The 19102-nt window shown below is 38.4% G+C and overlaps 2 protein-coding genes across 2 annotated transcripts; one reads left to right on the top strand and one right to left on the bottom strand.

Annotated features, from left to right (window-relative positions):
• Positions 1–403: 403 nt before the first annotated feature.
• Positions 404–6055, top strand: LOC149813122 (uncharacterized). Its single transcript, XM_089991308.1, has 5 exons — positions 404–464; positions 4004–4159; positions 4651–4719; positions 5000–5106; positions 5326–6055. The coding sequence occupies exons 2-5, from the start codon at positions 4015–4017 to the stop codon at positions 5836–5838; spliced, it is 834 nt and encodes a 277-aa protein (XP_089847434.1). The 5' UTR covers positions 404–464; positions 4004–4014; the 3' UTR covers positions 5839–6055.
• Positions 6056–8074: 2019 nt separating this feature from the next.
• On the bottom strand, positions 8075–18878 carry LOC149813121 (uncharacterized). Its single transcript, XM_089991313.1, has 3 exons — positions 17209–18878; positions 12636–13066; positions 8075–8883 (listed from the first exon to the last, which is right to left on the bottom strand). Exons 1-3 carry the CDS (start codon positions 18278–18280, stop codon positions 8170–8172), a joined length of 2217 nt encoding a protein of 738 aa, XP_089847439.1. The 5' UTR covers positions 18281–18878; the 3' UTR covers positions 8075–8169.
• Between the last annotated feature and the right edge of the window lie 224 nt (positions 18879–19102).

The raw sequence follows: 19102 nt of genomic DNA, 5'->3' as shown, positions 1-19102 counted from the left end.
ACACAATGTGATAAATATCATGTGAAATGTATAACTTTAACGGAAAAAAAAATACATTTTGAGTATGGACTTTTTATATGCCTCACTTTTTATTTGTTATTACTTTATTGTCTTAAAATCTTTACGAGTCCAATTTATATATCTCATCAGCCTCTTTTATAGTAATTTACATCCATGAGTATGGACTTTTTATAAAAATGATTGCATGATTATTGAAATAAAACACAAGCATTTTTTTTTATTAACGTTCATGAAGGAGGAAACCCCGGTTGGGCTCTGGTCGCGATCGACAGCCGTCACAAATTCCATCGTACGGTCCATGATGCTCTGGCGATTACGGAAAGCCGAGATCGTCCCTCCGCTAATATAAATACCTCCGTTCCTCTGCGACGCCCAAAACCCTCGGGGTTTTAGCGAAGAATAAGACCATCCTTTTCCTTTTGAGAGGGGAAACCTTCGGAAAGGTACGCCTCCTTCTCGTCTTCCACCCTTCTTCCTTGTCTCTCTAAAAACCTAATCCCTAACTTCTATCTTTTTTGTGCTCTGCTTTTCTCGATTGCGTTGAGAAATGCTGCAAATGGTTTTGTTATTAGGGTTTTTAATAGATAGTTGTGTATTTACTTGGTCGTTGTATTCTTCTCTTGTTTATGTATGAGCTGCAGAATAATGAAGTGCTCGTGTTTATTTTCGCGTATTGAGGGTTTTACTTCCGTTGTTGAAGCATGCCTTTGCCATCTTAAAAAAAAACTTTTATGATTATTATCTTTTTTTTTTGTTACTGGCAGAGGATCATCTTTGGATGGGATCTTGAGTGTATAGAAAAATCTTGCTGTGAGGATTATAACCTTACACGGGTTAAGATATTGATTACTGCATCTTAGGTGGTTGTAGTAAAAGGTTGAAGACTTGGTTGGTTGAGTGATTGTTCGACTAGGGCTTATCGCTTCTGTCAAGTTAGTTACTGTGTGGTTTTCAGTTAATTTATGGGTGTGTATGTAGTTATGATTGCACTCTCGATCTCGGAATTTTGTACGGTATTCTTGGATTAATGGTGGTATGAAATTGTTATGCTTTGTATCTTTACATGTTGGTCTTACAAGGTGTACATTAGGATGACTTTTTTGTTGTTGTTCATCTTTCTGACTTACTTCTGTCTGCTTCATGTTTGTATCTTATTCTTTAGGTTTACTGAACCTTGTGGCATATTCTCATGAACCATACAGCATTTTTAAATAAAAAATTGAAGAATTTATAGCACTCTTAGATTTCTGTTCCGGAGCCACCTTATACCTATTCTCCGTGCTTCAGTTTTGTTTGTGATGGACCTTGTTTAACATTGTGTGAATTTTGCAAGATCTTTTTTGTAGAACTCATCCAAGTTATTCTTTTAACTTCTCTTCTTCATGTTGTTTCTGCTGCTGTTGTTCATATACCGTCAGACTTCGGCATGCTCTGATTATTGAGACATGTCTCACAGAAAATGGATTTTGTTTGTGCATCTATTTTCTTTTCTTCCTTTCCAATTTCTCCTCATGGCATTGTTCTTTAAAATGTCATTCTGTGCTTAGCATGACTGGTATGTGATGCTTCTGCATATATGCTTTCTTGAGAGAAAGTCATTGCTATGGAGTCAAATAGCCACATGAACACTTGCTAGTGGGATAATATTGCCCTCAGCTTCTGCTGCTTAGTTCAAAACTTCAAATATCTGTGTTAAAATATATTATAAAGCACCAAAAATCTGTTCATCCTAGCCCTTCCCACATTGGCATCTATGTAGTCAAAAGCGCTAGGTGGTGCCTAGTCGGTAGGCCCCTAAAAAAACTAGGTCGAGGACTAGGCGGGATTAGTCGGTACCCCAATTAAAATATAAAAAGTACACAAAATATACATAAAAATATGTTTAATTCTTTTACTAATAATATGTTTTCATTACACAAGTACAAAATTACACATGCTTTCACAAAATATATTAATATACATAACCAAAATATACATATATATATATAATTGTACACACACAAATATATATTTATATATATATATATATTTATATATATATATATATATATATTTATATATATATATATATATATATATATATATATATTTCAATTATTCATAACATATTCAGTATAATCAACAAAATATGCTTTCAACCTTTCACAGAAGCACAATAATACTAAACATGCTTTCAGGATTTTATAGAAAAAAATCATCAGAAACAAACACATACATATATAAAAAACATAATCAATCAAAATTAATTGTGCATGCTTTCAATGTTTCACAGAATAACTAAGCATGTTTTCATGATTTCACAGAACAAATCACACAAACACACACGTATATATAATTATATATATACAAAAAACAATAATATATATAAGATTAATAAATGACTAAACTGCCCTTGTGCCTAGGCGGAAGCAGCTTAGTTGCCGACTAGGCGCCTTAGTCGGTGCCTAGTCAAAAAAATTGACACCTTTTAAAGTACCCAACTAGGAATTGCAAAGCCTAAGCATTTTACTTACGTCTGACCGACTAGGCGGACTAGTCGGGGATTTTGACTACATAGATTGGCATAGTACATGAAAATCCTGTTCCATGATTGTGTCAGTTCAGACTAAAGAGCAGTCACCAATATCAGTCAATCCTTTGAGAATACTACAGTTTAAAAGGTTTTGCAAAGAAAACCAAAAAAATTCAAGCATTGCAATGTTATCGCTATATTTTCAACTTTTTAATTTGAAAAAATTCTCTCTTTATATTATAAAAACTTCCATCTTTTTCTTTATATTTGTTTGTAAAAAAATGCTAAAATCGACTAAAAAATGTCCAGTTGGCTGCATAATCAGTTTGGAAAAACAAAGAAGTTACTGTAATTATTCATGTACTCTTGTAATGTTGCTAGTGTACTTTTTTGCAAAAGTCGCCTCAACTGTCTGTTTGTTATGTGTCTACTTCTTTGACCATACACGCTGCTGAATTACAATGTCTTGTCTTGAGCTTTACACATAGTTTAAGGTTGGTGTATTGTTAGTTCTGTATTTTTATATTTTCATTTTTTAAATATCAAGATTTTCTTGAGATTTTTCAGTGAAAACCTCTCTGTTTAACCTCTTGAATAAAACCTTCATCAAGAAATAGCTGAGACCAATACTGGTGACTCGTTTTTTGTTGTTTAGAACATGAAACATTGGTTCTGTTATCTCAGAAAGGGGAAAAAAATCTTTGTGATTTTTTGTAGGATGTATATCCATTTAAATGGGATGTGCATTCTTGTGCAAGCTTATTTGTCATTTCTTATTCAGGATGATATTTGGTGTTTGTAAATTTTTGGTGGTGTTTAACAGCTGATGTGTATGACCCGGGTGAAGGTTTCAGTAGGTAATTGAGGCCAGCATCAGGTGATTCCTTGTAAAAATAATAGCATATAGATTTTGTACCTGGATCCTTAGATTGTCCCATGAGATGTTAATTGGTGCAAGCAGAAGAAGATTCAGAGAAAAAATAATACATTGTTTACACTCCCTTTGAGAATCTATCATAATTTCATATTTTCATGTCTGAAATGCATACATTTATACAAAACAATGGTGTGAATTCTAGTTTTGAGTGTTCGCAATAGTTGGAGTGTGATAATAGGAAAATCCTGTAAAAGAATTGAATAACATAAAATAGAAAAGAAATAACGATCTTGTCATGTCATATGGAGGCTTAAAGGTTGGGGATTTAAATTGATGTCTTTAGAGGTTTGAAAAGGAGTTTGAACTGCGCAGCATAGCAATTTCGAAAGGGGAGAAGGGGATGATTTGTTATAGTGTTTGCCATTAATTTGTTTGGATTCATGTGTCATTACTTGCAGTTATTACTAGTTAAACATCGTCTTTGATACTTAGTTTGTAATAGCTGTTGCTAAAGAAAAACTGCATTAGAAATTGTCTTATGTATAGTCACTCATAGTCATCACCAATTTTCCCTATCCATGCCTGTAATACAGGTTAGTGAACAATGGCTCTTGCTAGTAAGATTGGCAATCTACTGAAACAAACTGTAATCAGACATGTTGGATCTGGTGCTTCTGCTTCTGCTTCTGCTAATCCATCAATATTCCAATTCCTACGTTACATGTCATCTTCTAAACTCTTTGTTGGAGGTATTCTGTTTGTTTTATTTTTCTGAAGTTTAATCAAGTTCAGTGTGGAGGTGGACATCTGGTTGGATTTGGATTTCTTGTGCTGCTCGAAAACCTGATTAGACATGGGCCTCACTTAGCCCAAAGAACAAATTGGGTTTGTTTCAATTCTGGGTGTGGTAACACGAACATGGGCTCAGGTAGTATTAGGGACTTGTCCTGATAAGACCTGGGCCACCAGCTCGAGCAGATCTGGCACCCATCACTTTTCAATGGTGGTCGACCAAATGATCTGGTTACTCTGCTCTGTAATATCAAGTGGGGAAAGGGTAGGAAGCTTCACAAAAGTGAAGTCGCTGAACCTTATGGTGGCCAGGCTAGTGGCATGTTAGGCGTTCCCTCAGGCCACCGCCCTATACTGGCTCTGACCCAGGGCTGATCTGATGTCCACCCCTAGATAAATACATATTTTTCCAAGCTGCGTGTTTTGTTTTTTTAATGGTTAATTTCAGGGCTTTCATATGGTACCGATGATACTAGTCTAGGAGAGGCGTTTTCCAGCTATGGAGAAGTTATTGAAGGTACATCTTACTGGCTTGTGGGAATATAGACTTGTTCTTTGTGTATGTGCCTCAAAATTTGATACTTTTGGAAGGTTCCAATTAGGTCCAAACATTCAGAAATGGGCTTCTGGAAAATATCCTTGAGAAGATTTTGGGAGGCTAACAATGTTTTTTTTTAAAAACTTAGAAGTTGGTTCTTCCATGAAGATTTGAAAGGGTATAAATCTTTTGGTCTCTGTTGTCAGTGAACAATAAGATTTTCCCTTTTTCCTCATTGGCTAAACATATGTACTTTCAGCGAGGGTCATCATGGATCGAGAAACTGGTAGATCTCGAGGTTTTGGCTTTGTAACCTTTACATCGGGTGAAGAAGCTTCTTCTGCTATGACTGGCATGGATGGAAAGGTATGACTTTGAATGAATTTTGTTTTATGTGAGTTAATTTGTGGGAAATGTAGGGTTGGCAGCTTTCAGTATTGTTTTATGTTCAGAAAACCTGTAATATTTATCCTGGAAGCTTATGGAGTTCATGGTTTTTTTGTTTTATCTCCTACTCGGTGTGTGTCACACCTCGTATTTGCTGGTGAAGCTAAACGCTGGCTACTCTTATTTCTTGGCGTGTAGGATCTTCATGGCCGATTGATTCGAGTGAATTATGCAACAGACAGGTCAGGGGGATTCCGTGGTGGGTATGGTGGTGGAGGTGGAGGTAACTATGGTGGTGGTGCTGGTGGTGACAGTTATGGCAGTGGCAGTGGTGGTTATGGTGGTGGTTATGGTGATGGAGGCAGCAGCGGTGGTTATGGTGGCAGTTCAGGTGGATACGGTGGAGGTGGCAACTATGGTGTTACAGGAGGTGGTGGGGGCAATGCTGAGAATTATGGTAGTGGTGGCGGCAGCTACAGTGGAAGTGGCAATATGAGCTATGGTGGCTTTGGTGGTAGCAGTTCAGGCGGGTATGGTGGTGGTAACTACGGTGTTGCAGGAGGTGATGGTGGCAGCGCTGGCGATTATGGCAGTGGCAGCTATGGTGGAGGCAGCAGTATGAGCTATGGTGCCCCTGGTGGTGGAAATTACACTAGCCAGGGCACTGATGATGGTGGCTACAATGTTCCACCAGCAAGTGCAGACAAGTGAAGTGCTTGACGATGACCGATCTGAATGTGGAGATTGGCCGACAGAACAATCATAAAAGAAGAGTAGACCTTGTTTGATGGGTCTTTTTGCGTTGATAATATGTTTTTCCCTTCGTTGTTTTTGTTATTGTTCCGTAATTCTCTGCTGTTAAATAGTAACAGTGCCGAACACTTTCTCTGCAAATTTATGGTACAAAATTTTGGCACCTTTTGTAGTATAATTGTTTTAATGGTTTGACATATGACATAATTTTTTTTTTATGATGGCCAGTTAATGCTAGGAACAGTGAAGTGAGATAACTGCGACTTCACTGTGATAAACACGATAAGCAAGTCATTTCGACATTTTTAGCAATTGTGTGTGGATATCCTCGTGTTTTGCCGAAAGGTGTATATATTTTTTTCTTATGATTTAAGTGGGTTTTTTGTGAAAATGTGTGAATGATGTTCAACTGCAAACTTTAAAACTTTAAACTAATGTTGAAAATCTTCCATATTTGTAATTAATCTCATTCGTACTTCGCTATCGAGTCCAATGGGCAAACATTCTAGTGTCTGCCTGCGACCCTTCCAAGTATTTGGGCCTCCCTTTGTTCACTGGAGCTCTCCCACAACCTAGCTATTGTTCTCAGTTGGTGGCCAAAGTCCAGAGCAGACTTGACAATTGGAGCAACAAGTTCATCTCTATGGCCGATCAGTTCTTTCAGCCTTTCCCAGCCAGTGGATATCCGTCTTCCAAGCTCTGTTGTTGATAAATTATGAAACTTGTTCAGAAAAATCCTATGGTATGACACACATGATAGACGCTATATCGGTCTCTGTAACTGGGAGGATATATGCAAGCCTAGATTAGAAGTTGGGTTGGGTATTCGTCCGTTAGCTGAAAGCAATCTTGGTCGATTAGCTAAACTGGCCTTGACCGTAATAACCCTTTGGTTAAACTTCTGCATTCCAAATATTTGAGGAGAGATTCGCACCGGCCATCAAGCAACGCATTGATTGGAAGTTGGGGAATGGTAAGAAGTTCGGGTTTTGGACAGACCTTTGGATCAATCAGATGCCTCTCTTGCTTTTAGCGAATAGTTTGAGCCGGCCGGCATTCAGCCCAGATATTTTCCAAACAACTGTCGCAGATATGCTGGGCAGTTCTTCCTTTCCTCAATGCAAGTTGAAGAGACAATTAGTGCCGTTAGATTTGGAGGCATACTGAATAGCTGAGGAGCGAGTGTGGGATCCTGGTACAGAGGATTCGGAAGTGTGGACAGCTTCTTTAGAATTCAGTTCTAAAGCGGCCTGGGAGCTGATTAGAAATAAAGGTGATCCCTTCAATTTGGCCAAACTGGTCTGCGGTCATTATTACTATCCGAGAGCTGCGCTCACCCTTTACATAGCTGTTTTCAATTGTCTTCTTACTCAGGAGCGATTGGGAAACTCAAGCCCACTTCTTTTTTACATGCCCATCAGTTCGTCCGATTTTGTGCACTATAGTCAAGATCTTTGGAAGGAGACAGCTTCCATGCCAATCGGTGGAAAGTGAATTGACTAAATGGGGATCCCAAGCAGATTAATTCTCTAGTCTTTCGAATTGTAGTGTGGTACTGAAGAAATGGATTCGTTTTTGGATCCCTCAAAGGTTCGATCAAAGCTATGCACAACGATTGAATCCAAACAATCAGACTCCACATGATGAGAGTCCCGAAACATTGCACCCACCCTATTGCTGAGGTTTGGCAACTTTATATGAGATGGACCCGCCCCAGATTTATAGTTTTTTTGTCAGTCAATGGTATTTCGGAATCTCCTTCAGCATCACCATGGCAATTTTAAGCAAGCTGGCTGGGTTATGGGAAGCACTTCAATTTCTAGCCGTGGTTGGGAGTGTTTTGAAAAGATTTTGCAGTTTATTCCAAGTTCTGCAGGAATTTTGATTGAACTCTCAAGGAAGGATACCGTTACTATTCTGAATCAACAACTGAAAGGTCTAGGGAGAACCGACCTGGTTCCATCCTTTTTTATATCTAAGCTTCTTAGCTTTAACAGGAGCCAAGTTGGTTTTATCCCCCGATTTAGCAATGATTTGTCTCTTTTTTGCTCATATAGCTTCTTCTGCCGATCAGATTTGGTGTGATTAATCACCAGATTGGCACCCTTTTGTAAATGACATGTAAACTTGTAAATTTTGCCCATTTTGAATATAATTAATATACTCTGGTAGGGGTCTGCCTAACCCCAGCTTGTTTATCAAGAAAAAAAACATTCAAATTTGTACTTTGAATTAAATACGTGATATTCTCAGTGGTTTTTCATTTTCCTCTTTTTTATTTTCCTCTTGTTATTCTAATGGCAAATCATCCATGGAGAAAAGCAACCTTTGGGCATCTTTCACTGCAAGTGAACCCTTCGTCTCCAATATATGCTTGATTAGCAGTCTTGTTATTTCATCATCTTCCTCTCCTATGTTAGACTGATCCTTGCAGGCGTTTGATTCTGAGGCTTGCAAGTCACAATTCCTTGTTTGTGAGCCTTCCTCCTCTGATTCTGCCATCCTTATGAATTCGTCAAAGGCATCATTATAGGCATCGAGCGCATCACTGGATAGATTCAGATACAGAGGAGCAGAATTATTGTTGTTGTTGCCCTCTTGTTCATCTGTGATTGATCGGGTGCTCGAAGCATGGAAATCCAGCTGTGTTCGTGGCTGGCAAGCCCATGTGGGGCTCTCGATAGGGGTCGTGGAGATATCGCTGCTTGAGAATTCTGTCTGTAACCTGAAAGATTTCCTCTCCTGGTTTTCTACTGCATCCAATCGTTTCTGGCTCTGCTGGAGTGTCATTTCGAGTTCTGCAATCCGTTCTTCGAGTCTTGATTGAATGACTTGGTGCAGCAGCAGGCTGAGCTCTCTAGGAGAAACAGCATAGTCTGCTCTATGTACAGCCGTTGACGAATCTGAGGCATCCAGGTTAGTCTCTTTCGTATCACGCTCTGCTGCTACTACGTCTGCCCCTAGCTCTCCCTGGACAACGTCTACCAGGCAATCTGGATCAAGCTGCGATGCAGAAGCAATATCACACACACAGAGAGAGAGAGAGAGAGAGAGAGAGAGAGAGAGAGAGAGAGAGAGAGAGAGAGAGAGTTTTATAAAAAAATTGCTTGATGCTAGCTAGCCATATGCAGAGATACTGGCAAAGCAGCCCTCTGCAGGAAGTGCAGGTTGGCTGTCTAAAAACACAGGCAAGAGAAACTGCCTTGGTAGTTCACTCGGGCAGCCTTTGTGGAGTATATCAATTTGGAGGTTGAATTTTCAACTCAGAAAACCAGCTTCTTGATTTTGAACTGGTTTTTATAAAATTAATAGAAAATAAAGAAAAATAATAAAAACTATCCAAAAATGGATTTGCTGACAAAGTAAAACAACCGCAGACTAAAATTGAATTAAACAACATAAAGATCATAAAAACAACAAGCATTGTTTTCAAAATAATGAATTCATCAGATGTTGCCGATAGTTTGATGATGAGATCATTGTGAATTTGTACTGTGCATTTCCTTGTGAAAAAGGACGGACCAAAATAGATGAAACATGGCTGATTGCGCTAGCCAAACAAACCAAGACACAGAAAAAGATCTGTCTAAAGGGCCTATGATATACTGCTGGAAGTCATGAAACTAAGTTGATATTAGACAGAGTTGAATCAACAAGATAATATAGTTCATTAACAAAATTTCAACTACATTATCAAATTACTATTAAACAAAAGATCAGTCTACATTAAATTAAATTGCAGTTCTTTTCTCAAAACTGAAATCCAAGCAAACTCAATTGATTACTTCCTGAGTTGCATAATTTATTAATTCAACATGACCAAAAAAGAAAAATCTTGGACTCAGAAGCGAATTATCAATGCAGGATTCTAAAAGAGTCCACTCTAACTCAACCAAAAGACATCCATTTATATTTTTCTCAATGATTTCATATTTCTCTGCCCTACTTTCCACATTATCATGATATCAAACAATTTTTATCATGGTCAAGCCCTAGTCACGATTTAGAAACAGTACAACGACAAAACTGCTATCAGAAATTGAAGCTTATAGAGAAAATAACCCCTGTTCAACTTCATTCTCTACGCCACACTTTGAGCAAACTCTCAAGATACAAACATGGGTATCATGAAAAACCAAAATACTAGAAATTGGCACTTGATTATGCAACCTAACATAGAAATTCATTGGCAAGTAGATAGGAAGTGAAGAAAAGCAAGAATAAATGAGGGTTGGGGGGATGGATGATTTTGTTTTGTGTTTTGGAGAGAAGAGGGTGGGATGTTGAGTTTTGGAGAGACGAGAAGCAAAAGGGGGTTCAGGAACCAAATCCATTAACTTATCTTAATTAAGTAGGGAGAAAATAACAAACAGAATCAACATCAACAGAAACGAAAGAAAAAGGCCCCAATAGGACGCTCTCCTATTGAAATAAGAGTTTCCACAATGGCAGAGGCATAAAACTTAGTGACAGACACATGTACACACACAAACACACACACTGAAAAGCACATTCTTAGACCACAAGGCAATGGAGAAATGACAAGGATGGATTGTTGGCTGGGGAAGGGAGAGGACAGCTACCTGATAGGAAATGTATACAGCATGATTCCTTGTGGCAAGAGTGTACATAATGCAAGCAACTAAGATAATGACAGGAATAATAGAAGTATGCACAACTGCAGGCAAATACAACAAAAAGAGGAAGATAATGGACAATGCAGTACAGTGAAAGATCAGATAGCAATGAGTGCTACAGTAGATTATCCGGATTCCTCTTAAAGCAGAGGCATTCCTATATATATATATATATATATATATATATATATATATATATATATATATATATATATATATATATATATAGAGAGAGAGAGAGAGAGAGAGAGAGAGAGAGAGAGAGAGAGAGAGAGAGTTGAATGAGGACATGCATATATTCATTGTTTCCTGAAGTCTCACCCTGGCAGTTTTACTTTGCATGCCATCACTTGAACAAACTGAAGAACACATATGAAGAGTCTAGCCCTACTAGATGATTTAAATCCAGTTTATGTCACACTTGACACCATTTATGGCTCAAACTGAAATATGGGATTGTGAATTTCACCAACATATTGAATCTTGAGCTTGGTCCAATATTTGTCTACCTATCCAAAGCTAAGTAGATTATGCATTCCTTTTTTCCCTCTTGTCAGACGAGAGCTCTTTTATTTCCTTAACCTCTGTAATCGGGACTGATAATTTTCAAGGTACAAAAGGAGTCAGCCTACACTTCATCTGAAGATTTAGAGACTGGTACATCATCATGGAGATTTTTCAGAAGATTCAATCCTAGTCGAAGCTTAACAAAAATGAAGCATGCAGAAGATTTGGTCAAATAAACAGAAGAGGCAGCAAGTATCATGAGAGTACACTGACAATTTCCAGTACTAGTAATACTCAAAACATGAGATATTGGTGGTAGTCATTTATGACATTCTTTGCTGGTTTCTGGACTCATGGCTAACAACCTTCTGTCTGTGAAAACTGCAACTGTTATTGCCTATGTCACAGGGATTCACCCAATAAGGTGCCGCACCTGTGTCGACGCGACGCAGGTGCGGCACCCAGTGCGGTCAACCACACCCAAGGTCATAACTGTCCAAAATGGACTTGGTCAACTCTGACCGAGTCCATTTTGGACAAAAAAAAAACCTATGAAAGGGGTACCTCGAGCCCCACATTAAAAAAATAGGGGGGTTACCTCGAGCTTCCCCCCCCCCCCGACTCCCCCCATTAAAAAAAATAGGGGGTAGGGTACCTCAAGCCCCCCAAGTTATATATATATATATACTAAAATATTAAATATATACATATATATACCCTCCCGCACCCAAGTTTTTTTAAAGTGCCACATCGCCGCACCCGCACCTATGTGACATAGGTTATGGCATGTAGCACTGCTAACACCATAGCATTGGCACGCCAGAAAGATATAGGCATCCTCAAGTTTATTAAAATTTACTCTCAAAATTGCAAGATTCTATTGTTTATAAAATATCAAAAGCTTATGATTGAATATATAAACAAATGAATCACAGTTACCAATATCCTTATTAGCAATTATATCTGAAAGGTAATTTCTTATAGACTTCGAAGATAATCATTTTCTTGGGAACTTATGAGAGGAAATCTGAAATCAATAGGCCACAATTTTGTTATGTTATTTTAAAATTAACCTGTTTTCTCATGATTACATTGTGATAGTTCACAATATTTTCACAAGAAGTCTGAATCTATAACAGCACTGAATTTTTCGTGAAATAATGTATCATTATTTAAATTTCTAATTGTTATGAGAAATGCTTAAAAATTGAGCATGGTTATCCCTATGATGCAGCTAATCTTGATTTTCAGACATAAATGTGATAGTGGACGGTAAACACATCTTGGCTTAGTTAAAATGTAAGCTTTAAAAGAAATCTTCGATATTTTATTTCCTTATTGTTCATCTTTTCCAGCTTGCAAGGCTTCTTTTTCCATTTCTTAACAGTTGTTTTTCTCTTTACATTAATCTACATGTATCCCCTGTTGTCCAATGCCCTCAAAATAATCAAATCTGATTTAAAGCTCTTTATTGCAGTTGCTTGCATGTGGTAATTTGTATGCATATTTTTAAAATATATATAAATAATATGATTCCTGAAGAAATAAAGCAATTTTGCAAGTTCATAGTTAATAAACATCAAATGAAAAACTTAGCAGAAGAAATTGTACCTCACTGAGACCAGAAAGCCTTCTTTTATGACAGAAACTGGACATATTCAATTCTAGTCTATCCAGTTCTGCTTCAAGCTCTGCCTCGATTTTACTCATAGATTCAGAATCAACTCCTGTCTTTGGGATTTCGGATTCCTTTTCATTATTATGGCAGGATTCCTCTGGTTCTTTGCCCCGGGAAGACTTGATAGATTTCTTATTACTACCCATGTGAACATTCCTTTCTGAGGATGTGCATGGCTCAGTAGACAGCTCCTTCACTGTTAATGATTCTTTCATCTCAAGCTCCTCTTGCAAATCCTGAACTAAGTTTTCTGTTTGCTTTAGCAACTCGTTCAGCTTATCTACTTCACGCTTGTTTGATAAAATGGTTGACATCACACCAACACCAATCCCGAAACAGAAGAGAAGAATGCCATCAACTGATCCTGGTAGGACAACATTGTTAGGTGGCCCAGAATGAGCACACAATAAGAAGATACGACATTTAAGTTATGAAGTTAGGCTGCATAGCATAATAGTTCTGGCTTCATGCTATACTCATGCCCTATGTCACATGGATATTGATGTGGGTGCAGGGCACGAAAAAGATACGCTTAATACGATACAATAATTTTCAAAAATTAAGGCACAGGACACGGCCGCACACACACATAGATGCAAGAATGTGTGTGAGTGTGTATAAAAATAAATAAATTAAATCACTATAATTAGGAACATCAAATAATGAAACTAAGTTGAAGTTGAAATGAAATGTAATTGATGACAAAATTTAAAAGAAAAGTAACTCAAGTGAATATGAAATAAGTAAATAAGATCATACAAGAAAATAGATAAAGTTAATGACACAATGTTGACTGTGCGTGAAACTGGTTTGACTATGTTGATGAAGTGTTCTATCGTGCCCATGAATTGTCCGAGTGTCGTGTTGTGTCAGTACAGGATACACATGCTAAGTGAAGTGTCCACGTGACATAGCTCATGCCTGCATAAAGCAAATTATCCTACTACTTTTTACACATGCTCATGAAGTTTTATTTTATGAATAACTTAAACACAAACGCAAATAACATGCAAAGTATTAACAAGCTTGCATTTTTTTTTCAGTGGAAACAAAGACCAATTCAGGTTGGCTATAAGAGCTATAAAACCTGTATAGCTTTGGCAGAAGGCAAGGGTTTGAACCTATGTCACATGGGTGCGGGTGCGACACGAGTGCGGCGCAATTTTAAAAATTTTGGACACGGGGACTCGGCTATATATATATATATCCTATGTCCATATATGTGGATATTGTCCTCTAAAGTTTGGCACCAGCATGAGTGTTTTTATAAACTTTACAAATTGTACTTTTGCCCTTGTCACATGGGTCCGAGGGCTGCCCCCGGCACGGGTGCGGGGGTCCAGGGGGCCGTAGGGGGGGGCAGCGCCCCCCGGATTTTTTTTTTCTGGGGCTTATGTTTGAGACTCATGCTATATATATATATACATTTTTTTAAAAATATATAAAAAGATCATTTTTTTTGTTTTTTACCCTAAAAATGGACAATTTTTGGACTCCGTCAACATTGATCGAGTCCAAAAAAAGACGGACTCGGCCTGGACTCGTTGACCGAGTCCGACTCGGCGTTGACCGAGTCCGGGCCGTGTCCGAAGCCGCACCCGTGTCGGGGCGTGTCGACTCGGGTGCGGCGCCTCCCTAGCCAAGTCCGTGTGACATAGGTTTGAACATACTTTGGTACAACATATTAAGATGATCGGACCGGTTACACTTCCCCATGAGGTGAGAGTAATTCGAATTGATTCCTCAACCAACTAGGGTTTGGTAAACATTACAAATTACCGAGTAGCCATCTCCAATCAAGATTAAACTAGAAGGACTAAATGATCGATGTTTGATCCTTAGACAGAAGTATGTGAAAACCAAATTGATGTATGTCTACAGACAAGCATTTGCCCACTTCCTCATTGAATGTGTTCCACATCAGACAAGCACATCCTTTTTGCTCATGAGAATATCGATCATGACAGGTGGATACAAATTATGGAATTACTATCTGCAATCAAGTTTAAACTGTAAGGAAAAAAATAATCAATGTTTGATTAGATACAAAAGCATGTGAAAACCAAATTAATGGTATGTCTTCAGACAAATGCTTGCCGTTTCTCATCGAATATGTTCCACAACCAGACAGGCACATCCTTTTTTTATGAAAATATAGATCCTAGGGAAAATGACTGAACAAATGCCACCACGTGAAAAATCTTGGAAGTTGATGAAATACTCCTAGGACTTGGATCATAATTACATAATCTAAAGCAAGTCCAAGAGTGCACTTCTATATGCGCCTCCATATGCGCTGTATTGACTCTTACCTCATAGAAAAACCTGTACATAAGAATTTGCATCTTATCCATAGGTTATTATGACAAAGGTTTGACAAGTGGTCCTTTTGATGATCCTGCATACTTGCCAGATGGAATACATGTCCAAGTTTGATAGTTGTCATTGTGATGACTCACCTAACACTGTTTTCCCAAGGCCATGATGAGAAGAAAACGGAAACACGTCACATGGAGACGGATGTGGGAGTGGGATACGATGCAGATACGCTTGGTACAATTCGATCATTTTCAAAAATTAGGACACGGGGACGGCTGTACACACATATAGATGTATGTCTGTGTGTATATATGTGTAAAATAACAATTTTAAATCACTATAATTAGGAATATCAAATAATGAAACTAAGTTAAATTGAAATGTAATGTAATTGATGACAAATTTTAAAAGAAAAAGAACTCGAGTCAATATGAAATAAGTAATAAGATCATAAAAAGAACAGATAAATTTAATAACACAATGTTGACTGTGCATGAAACTGGTTTGACTGTGTCCATGACGTGCCATGTTGTATCTATGAAGTGTCCAAGTGCCATGTCGTATCGACTCGGGATACACATGCTAAGTGAAGTGTCCAAGTGCCATGTCGTATCGACTCGGGATACACATGCTAAGTGAAGTGTCCATGTGACATAGATGGAAACTCTTCATGTTGTGCATGTTTTTATTGCATCAAATACATAGTTCAGAGAATTCCTATGATCTGAACAACTTGAAATATTTGGAACAACCTGACTGGAAAAAATAATAATTTGTGCTTGCATCTTCACCAACTAGGCAGTTGGTTCAGTCTAGGCGAGAGCTGGTTGAAAAAAACACAGCAGCTGAGACAAGATAGTGAGAAATTATTGGAACAGGGGAAGGATTGTGACAGGCATAAGTTTTAAAAATTGGATTTGCATGGCACAAAAACTGTATGCATGTGGAGAGAGAGAGAGAGAGAGAGAGAGAGAGAGAGAGAGAGAGAGAGAGAGATTTATATATAAAATAAATTGATCAAAGCATCTCATGCTTTATTTGTAAGCATGTGTATACATGCATTAATTGTTTCCTTGATATATTTACCATACACCCTTTTGTGAAGTGAGCGCTATGACGGTTCATGTTTATGCAATTTCAAGACCTTTTGCTTGTACAATTTGTCTTCGGCTATGTTACATAGACATGGCAAACCAGTAGCCATACCCGTGTTGACACGGCCCTACACGGGTATGGGATCTGGACATGAACCTTGGGTCAAACCCTACTCCAGTGAGAGAGAGAGAGAGAGATGCGACAACCCCCTGCCCCTTTTTTGTTCGTTGTAGCTTGTTGCTTCTCAGTTCTTGAATTTTGATTCTTTGAATAAAAGTTGTTGTTAGCCTGTTACTAGTTTAGTTAAATGTTGAATTTATTTGAATTTATGTAATATTTTATATATATAGACATGTCCCTGTCCCCACATTTTTTGGAATTGCCGTGTCGTACCATATGGTGACTCCATAGGGCTTGATTCACAAAAAAACCAAGAAAATATGAAGGAATAGGTGGTTTCTACTAGAGGGTATGGTGCACTCGAGGGTAACCAATATTTTCCCATATAAAACGTACCCAAAATGTTGAGGTTCCCATACTCTCTAGTATCCTCTTGATTTTTTCTAACTTTCTAGTATTGGCATTGAATGTTTGATGATCTGGCCACACAGATGTGATCTCAATAATCTTTTTGGTTGTGGACATGCATTAGATGCATTAGATTAAGTGATTTTGATGTGTAGACAGGTCTTTAACGGAGTCTAATAATCAACAGACACAATGCACCAATCTTCCCAAAAGCAAAGAACAATTTATGCATCAGAACAATTAAATCTAAACATGTTTCTTACTAAAAAAAACTATGACAATACACATTCACTATGGTATGATTGACTAAACAGAAACAGAAACCATTAATTCTGCAGCTCTGCTACATCTGAGAAAGCACACATAAAACACACACACACACACAATAAGAGAAGCCAATTCGGTTTACCAATGTATACACATGAAAAAGATTTTTCAGGGAGAGACAGCCTTCGGGTAGTATTAATGACCTCCAGTTCATAACAAGCGGAAGTTGCATAAAGGCATGAAGAACCAATTGACTACAAAACTAACTGAAATATTTGCAAGCATTGGCAGTCATACCTTGTGAGCGTGAGTCCTTTTCAGAATTCCTAGTACTTGAAACATTCTGCTTTCCAGGGAGAACCTTCTGTCTCTGATGCTTTTCTTTTTTTTGCAAGTCTTCTGATACTGCAGCTGGAAGAAGTGGAATTCCAGTTAAGGTACAACCATTGTCCGGCAAGTCAAATCCATTCCCAGACCGAGTTCCACATGCATCACTTTGAAGACCAAGCTCCTGGCCTTCATTGTTTGCTATACTAATAACTCGATTCCCATTGGTTACCTCAAATGGTCGCAATGCTCGTGCTGATGGTGATCGAGGTGAGATGAAAACATATTCTTCCATTTCAATGGGTTCCCTGTACAATTGAGCAACCAGACAGCTTTCAAGAGCTGTCATTGGCTTCATAGGATATCCATGACACCATCTCCTATTGTATAAGCTTTTACTTCTACCAAATCTATAATGCCCATCAGTATTCCTAGGAGAAGCCTCCTGTGGCAGCATACTTTCTGTCCCATTCAAATCAGGACCATATTTGTTTGCATCATCAAATTCATTGTTGCCATCATTTTCCGCACATTTTTTCGCACATCTATCTCTATCTTTTTGCTGTGAGCCAGACAAGTTAGACCAACCATGTTCTTTATGCCTCACCAATCTCATAAATGATTCACTATCCACGCCGCTTGTCGATGGCAGTTCCTGTGATACATCATCCCGAACATCTCCAATACCATCAGTATTCTTGTAATCACTCGGTTTCTCTAGATGAGGATATGAACTCAGTGTTACTACTTGTTGATAAACATCTAGACTGGCCAATGCTTCTGGTTCTCCACTTTCATCACCAAACTGCCTCTGACTCCGCCTACTTAATTGGGAGCTCTGTTCACTATCAACTACCCTTTTCTGACTATACCGTTCATCAAACGATGATAAGAACCCCGAATTCTCGATGCCAAAGTTCCCCGATTGAGCAATGGCATCGCCAGAAGCTCTGGATTTCATTCCCTTCTCTCCAAACACATCCTGCCAATACTTGGCCAAGCATCCAGCCCCAGCTGCTGCTGCAACTGCTAACATATCCATTTCTCACTCCCTTCAACAAATCCAGGTATTGGTTCATCCCTAAATCCTCATTCCCAACAAAACAAGAATACCCAAAAGGACTAAAAACGTAGAAGGGGAAGAAAATCCGACAGAACCCCAAAAAGCACAAATCGCATAACCAAAAGTCCACAAATACTCTCTTTTTCTAACGTTAAATAGAAAACCCAAGAAATCCCGCTACGAAATGCATCAAACCCGTGAGAAAATAAATAATTTCAATCACCAACCACCAATAAACCCTACAAAGAGAATCAGAGGATTCTGTTGGACCCGGTAGTCGACACCCATCAAAGATCCACCCAAAATGAGACACGACCAACTTCACCAAATCATCCAACAGGAACATCTATGAACCAATATTTGACGGAAAGGAAAGCAATGTGGAGGCATTGCGTCTACTTATCACAGGAAGGAGAGAGTTCGCGGGCTTTGTTGAACACGAGGATGAACAATGTTGGATCCTACATTATCTGCAGCTTATACGAAGGGGAAATAGGAGAGAAGGGGCAATAGCCAATAGATTAGACGTGGATGGAAATGCAGAGAGAAAAGGATAGAAACAGAGGGTCGGGGTTTCTGCACCCAATTAGTCCTTGAAAATGTGCAGTCCAACATGTAATATTGGACTATGCCAGAAAGCTAATTGGATTTGGATCTGGTAAGGGACCTCTCCATTGGAGTCTGAATTTGATTCCAGATTCAAATTATGTTGTATATCGTAAGAGGCTCGTCCAATCCTAAACCAAACTATTTGCAGAGAGAGAGAGAGAGAGAGAGAGAGAGAGAGAGAGAGAGAGAGAT

The sequence above is a fragment of the Nuphar pumila genome, chromosome 16, assembly GCF_984573655.1.
Source record: "Nuphar pumila chromosome 16, dmNupPumi1.hap1.1, whole genome shotgun sequence".
Classification (NCBI taxonomy): domain Eukaryota; kingdom Viridiplantae; phylum Streptophyta; class Magnoliopsida; order Nymphaeales; family Nymphaeaceae; genus Nuphar; species Nuphar pumila.
The sequence above is the reverse complement of the archived record's forward strand: the minus strand, read 5'-3'. Positions and strand labels throughout refer to the sequence as shown.

Coding starts and splice junctions, on each gene's coding strand:
- LOC149813122 (XM_089991308.1), top strand. CDS start 4,015: ATGGCTCTTGCTAGTAAGATTGGCAATCTACTGAAACAAACTGTAATC. Junction 4,160..4,650: donor TTCTAAACTCTTTGTTGGAG/GTATTCTGTTTG, acceptor GGTTAATTTCAG/GGCTTTCATATGGTACCGAT. Junction 4,720..4,999: donor CTATGGAGAAGTTATTGAAG/GTACATCTTACT, acceptor ATGTACTTTCAG/CGAGGGTCATCATGGATCGA.
- LOC149813121 (XM_089991313.1), bottom strand. CDS start 18,280: ATGGATATGTTAGCAGTTGCAGCAGCAGCTGGGGCTGGATGCTTGGCC. Junction 13,067..17,208: donor AAAGGACTCACGCTCACAAG/GTATGACTGCCA, acceptor TTGTCCTACCAG/GATCAGTTGATGGCATTCTT. Junction 8,884..12,635: donor GGCTTTCTGGTCTCAGTGAG/GTACAATTTCTT, acceptor TCTGCATCGCAG/CTTGATCCAGATTGCCTGGT.